Source organism: Vicia villosa, linkage group LG2 (genome assembly GCF_029867415.1).
Source record: "Vicia villosa cultivar HV-30 ecotype Madison, WI linkage group LG2, Vvil1.0, whole genome shotgun sequence".
Lineage (NCBI taxonomy): Eukaryota > Viridiplantae > Streptophyta > Magnoliopsida > Fabales > Fabaceae > Vicia > Vicia villosa.
The window spans coordinates 82392979-82397736 of record NC_081181.1 but is presented as its reverse complement, the minus strand read 5'-3'; the positions used below and the strand labels follow the sequence as shown (position 1 = coordinate 82397736).

Below are 4758 nucleotides of genomic sequence, written 5' to 3'. Positions count from 1 at the left end.
CCTTTATCTTGTGACTCAGTTTCAAGTACCGATATCTCAAATTGCAACAAAAGAATAACGAATGGAGTGTTGAACAAGGCGGCGGAGGGGTCGTGGAATTCAATGGTTAAATTGGGTATCAAGAACATTTCCGACAATTTTGATCCAATAACAAAAGTGAAAGAAATGGAATATAGGGACACCAAAGGAGAAGTAGCGAAGACGGGGACTAATATTCGATCATCACCATGATTATTTTTTCCTTAAATTTAAGAGGAGGAGGAAGTCGAGCCAAGAGGAAGAGAGTTGGATATCACATTCGAAAAGGGGATGTTGACATTTGCTTTATTCAAGAGACAAAGTTAAGTGGCATAGAGTTTAGTGTTGTAAAAGAAATGTGGGGAGATAATCAAGTGGAGTGGTCGTATTTGGATGCCAACGGGGCGTTGGGAGGCATTCTAACGATGTGGAAAAAGGATCTCTTCAACTTAGTCTTTTGTTTCCGAGGAGAGGGTTTTCTAGGTCTTTGTGTGGAGAAGGAAGGAAAACTAATTTACTTTGTGAATGTTTACGCTTCTTGTGATATAACCACGAGGATAAGGTCTTGGGAGAGGTTATGTGAATTCAAAAACAACAACTCTAAAGGCTCTTGGTGCATTGGAGGAGACTTTAATTCTATCACCTCTCTAGAGGAAAGAATTGGTATATCTACGCGTAGCTATAAGAGGGAGATATCGAGCTTTAAAGAGTTTATAGAGAACATGGAGTTGGTGGATCTTCCTACTATAGGAGGAAAGTTTACTTAAATAAAGGGCAATGGTAAATGCATGAGTAGGATTGATAGATTCCTCCTATCGGATTGTTTAGTTGACGATTGGAAGGTGGAGGGTCAATATATTGGTGAGAGGGATGTGTCCGATCATGCTCCTATTTGGTTGAAAGACAATAGAAAGGATTGGGGACCCAAACCTTTTAGGTTCAACAATATGTGGTTGAAACATGAGGATTTGGATAACTTTGTGGAGGAGGAGTGGAAGAAGATTGCTATCAAAGGAAGAGGTGATTATTGCTTGGTAGAAAAGTTGAAGATTCTCAAAAACTGATTAACTTGGTGGAACAAGAATGTATATGGGTGGATAGATCTCAAAATCAACAATGATGGGAAAGAGTTACATTCTTTAGATAACGTGTTTGTTCATTTTGCAGGTAATGTTCTGGATGATGTTGTAGTAAAAAGAATCAAAGTGGCGGAGGACTTTTGGGACAACATTAATAAGAGCGAAGGATTGCTTAGATTGAAGTCGAGACAATTATGGCTTTCCGAAGGTGATGATAATACTCGTTATTTTCACAACTCCTTAAAAGATAGAAGAAGAAGAATCTCTTTGTGTTCCGTTGCCACTAAGGAGGGAAGATTGGAAGGAGTAGAAGAAATTAAAGAGTTCACTTACAAGCATTTCGAAAAGTTTTTCAAAGAAGAAATTTCTTTTAGGCCGGAGCTTAGTGGGATCAATCTCAACTCTTTATCGACGGAAGAAGCATCGACCTTAGAGAAATTCTTTGAGGAAGAAGAAGTGAAGGAAGCTATTTGGTCGTGTGATGGGAATAAAAGTCCGGGGCCGGATGGATTCTCTTTGGAGTTCTACAAGAAGTATTGGTATCTAATTAAAGGAGACGTTTTGAAATGTTGCAACGACTTCTATCATAAAGGTACTCTTGTTAAATACGTCAATTCATCTTTCCTTGCTCTTATTCCTAAAAAGAAGAATCCACGAGATTTGTTTGAATATCGGCCAATTTGTCTAGTGGGGAGTATATATAAGATTATTTCAAAGATGTTAGCGGCAAGAATGAAAGGTGTTGTGGATAAGTTGGTTTCTATCAATCAAACCGCTTTTGTTCCGGGAAGAAGTATGATGGATGGGGTTCTTATGGTTAATGAAATTCTTGATTGGGCAAAAAAGAAAAAGAAGGGGTGCTTATTACTTAAAGTGGATTTTGAAAAGGCGTATGATTCGATTTCCTGGAATTACCTAAGGTGGATATTGATGAGAATGGGAATTGGCAAAAGATGGATGAAATGGATGGAGTCTTGTATCTTCTCCAATTACATGTCCGTTTTGATAAACGGAAGCGCGACAAAAGAGTTCAAGGTTCAAAGAGGCTTACGACAAGGTGATCCCATATCACCTTTTTTATTCGTCCTTGCTATGGAAGGTTTAACCACTCTTACAAAGAAAGCGGTGGAGGTGGGGGAATATAAGCCTTTCAAGTATGGTGCAAATGACTTTGTAGACATCCTACAATTTTCAGACGATACCATCATTTTAGGAGAACCCACTTATGATAATCTTTGGAGTTTAAAAGTGTTGTTAAGAGATTTTGAATTGGTTTCCGGATTGAAGATCAACTTCCATAAAAGTAATTTTTTTGGAACTAACATTGGGGAGTGGTACATCAAGTCCGCGACATCCTTTCTTGCTTGCAAAAAAGGAAGCTTTCTGTTTAAATTCCTTGGTATTTGGGTGGTGTGGTGTCGTTTTTTTTTACCTCCCCGTTTCACTTGGGAGGACGGCACGCTAGACCCTTCACGCGAAATTTGGAAGGAGAATGCGCCCGTGGTGGGATGAATTTTATTTCAGTTCTTCCTACGATATCACACGAACTTTCTTATTTGTCCTACGAGTAGGAAAGGGGAAAAAAGATCTCAACTAAACCCTAGGAGTTTGCTAAGTGTGGGGATTTACACCTAGACTAGAAATTCTGGAGTCCGGGAGGTCGGTTATACATAGGGAAGTGTTTAAACACCCTACATATCTGTAGTACTCTACAGGAACCTTCTCTGTGTCATTGTGTTTGTGTTTATTGCTAATGATTGGGAAAGTTTCTCCTTTGTGTTAGGAGAAGGAATTGAATTGATTGAAGAAAGACAGACAGATAGACAGACTGACTATTTTTGGTATTTTATTAGCTCGCTGAGATTCCTTGTGAACCTCATGCCTACATATCCCTAGTGGAAGTCAGAGCTTAATGTAGTTCGGGGAACTAACTAGGGAAATTAATTGTTTTTGGTGCCTTGCTTGAAGCTCAAGGTTGAAGCTTGGAATTAAATCTCTGTTTACAGTAAAGAGACATGAAATTATCTCTACAGAGAGGTATTTGTACTATTCTACCACAAACATTTTGAAAGAGTGACAGAATAACTGGATTCATTTCATTCAAGAGGGGGACCTTACTTGGGTGTACAAGTATGCCAGTCAGATGCCTCTTAAATGAAAGAAAAATGCTCGTCCAAATTAGGGAAAGTGTACAAGTCTGGGGATGTGCCAGAGCATGTCTTTCAGAATCCTAAATGGGAGACTTTAATTGAAATTGAATTTGAAATGTTTGTTTGTTTGAATGTGGTAGAGTGGTAAAAATATCTCTCTATAGAGATAAGCTATGTCTATCTACTGTATAAAAGATTTGACTTTAGCTGGCTTGTATGAGGCCCAAGCTTGAGGCTTTTTGATTGATTTATTAATGATTATTGACTCTGGGAGATGGCTCCACTGGGGGTTAATTACAGGGTATTTTTTGTGTTCTGTACAAAGCCAAGAATTGAGGCTGACTCTGTTTAGGGAGACTCTATTTGTGTGCCTTGTACAAAGCCCAAGGTTGTGGCTGACTGTTGAGGATAATTGAATGAATGACTTTATTTTATGTGCCTTGTACAAAGCCCAAGGTTGTGGCTGACTCTAGCTAGGGAAAACATTATTTTCTGCCTTGTATAAAGCCCAAGGTTGTGGCGGACTCTTAAATAAATGAATTGAGTATGGATGACTATATGGGGAAAAGATCCTAAGTGTTAGGAATCTTTGACACATGAAAGATATGGTTTATCTGCCTTGTACAAAGCCCAAGGTTGTGGCTACTGAGTGATGAAGAACTCACTGGGGAGACTCTATTATCTGCCTTGTACAATGCCCAAGGTTGAGGCTGACTCTTGACAGGGGAGTTTTATTGTTTGGTGCCTTGTATGAAGCCCAAGGTTGAGGCTAACTGTTTTTGTTGGTTTTAACTCTACTGGAGATTAAAAAGACTGTTTTTCTTTGGAAGCTAACCCTTTCCAGGGATTTTGACTCAGCTGGTGAATTTGTCTGTTAAAAGACTGACTTTATCATGTTTTTTGGAGGCTGACCCTTTCCAGGGGTTTTGACTCTTTTGGGGGAATTATCTCCTAAGAGAATGAAATTATTGTTTTGACATTTTAAACAGATGTTGGAGGCTAACCCTTTCCAGGGGTTTTTATTTAAATGAAGGAATGGATTGATTTTAAATGACTTTGGAGGCTAACCCTTTCCAGGGATTTTTTGTTGAAATGAAGGAATGGATTGATTTTAAATGACTTTGGAGGCTAACCCTTTCCAGGGATTTTGGATTTGAAGGATTGGTTTTAATTGACTTTGGAGGCTAACCCTTTCCAGGGATTTTGAGATTGAAAAATGGATGGCAGAAAGATTATCTAGTGGAGACTCTTTGTTTAAAGCCCAAGATGAAGGCTGACTCAATGCTGAGGATGACCAAAACATAGATCCTAGACTCTACTAAGGAGGATTGATGAAGATAAGGGTGACAGAGACTGTCCATGTCTCTCATTCCAAAAAGTGTACTCAATGCAAAATTGAGACAATCTTAGCTTGTTTTGAAGTCTGGTTTAAATTGGAAAAAACTCACCAGGGTAGGCTAAAAGGTGACTAAAGACCTGTTCCTATGTTTATAAGAAACCTGATGGGTCCT

General features: G+C 38.9%; 1 protein-coding gene across 1 annotated transcript; it reads left to right on the top strand.

Moving 5' to 3' along the window:
* The first annotated feature begins 227 nt into the window (after window positions 1–227).
* Window positions 228–785, top strand: LOC131649466 (uncharacterized). The gene has a single exon (XM_058919228.1). It carries the CDS (start codon window positions 228–230, stop codon window positions 783–785), a length of 558 nt encoding a protein of 185 aa, XP_058775211.1.
* The last annotated feature ends 3973 nt before the right edge of the window (window positions 786–4758 follow it).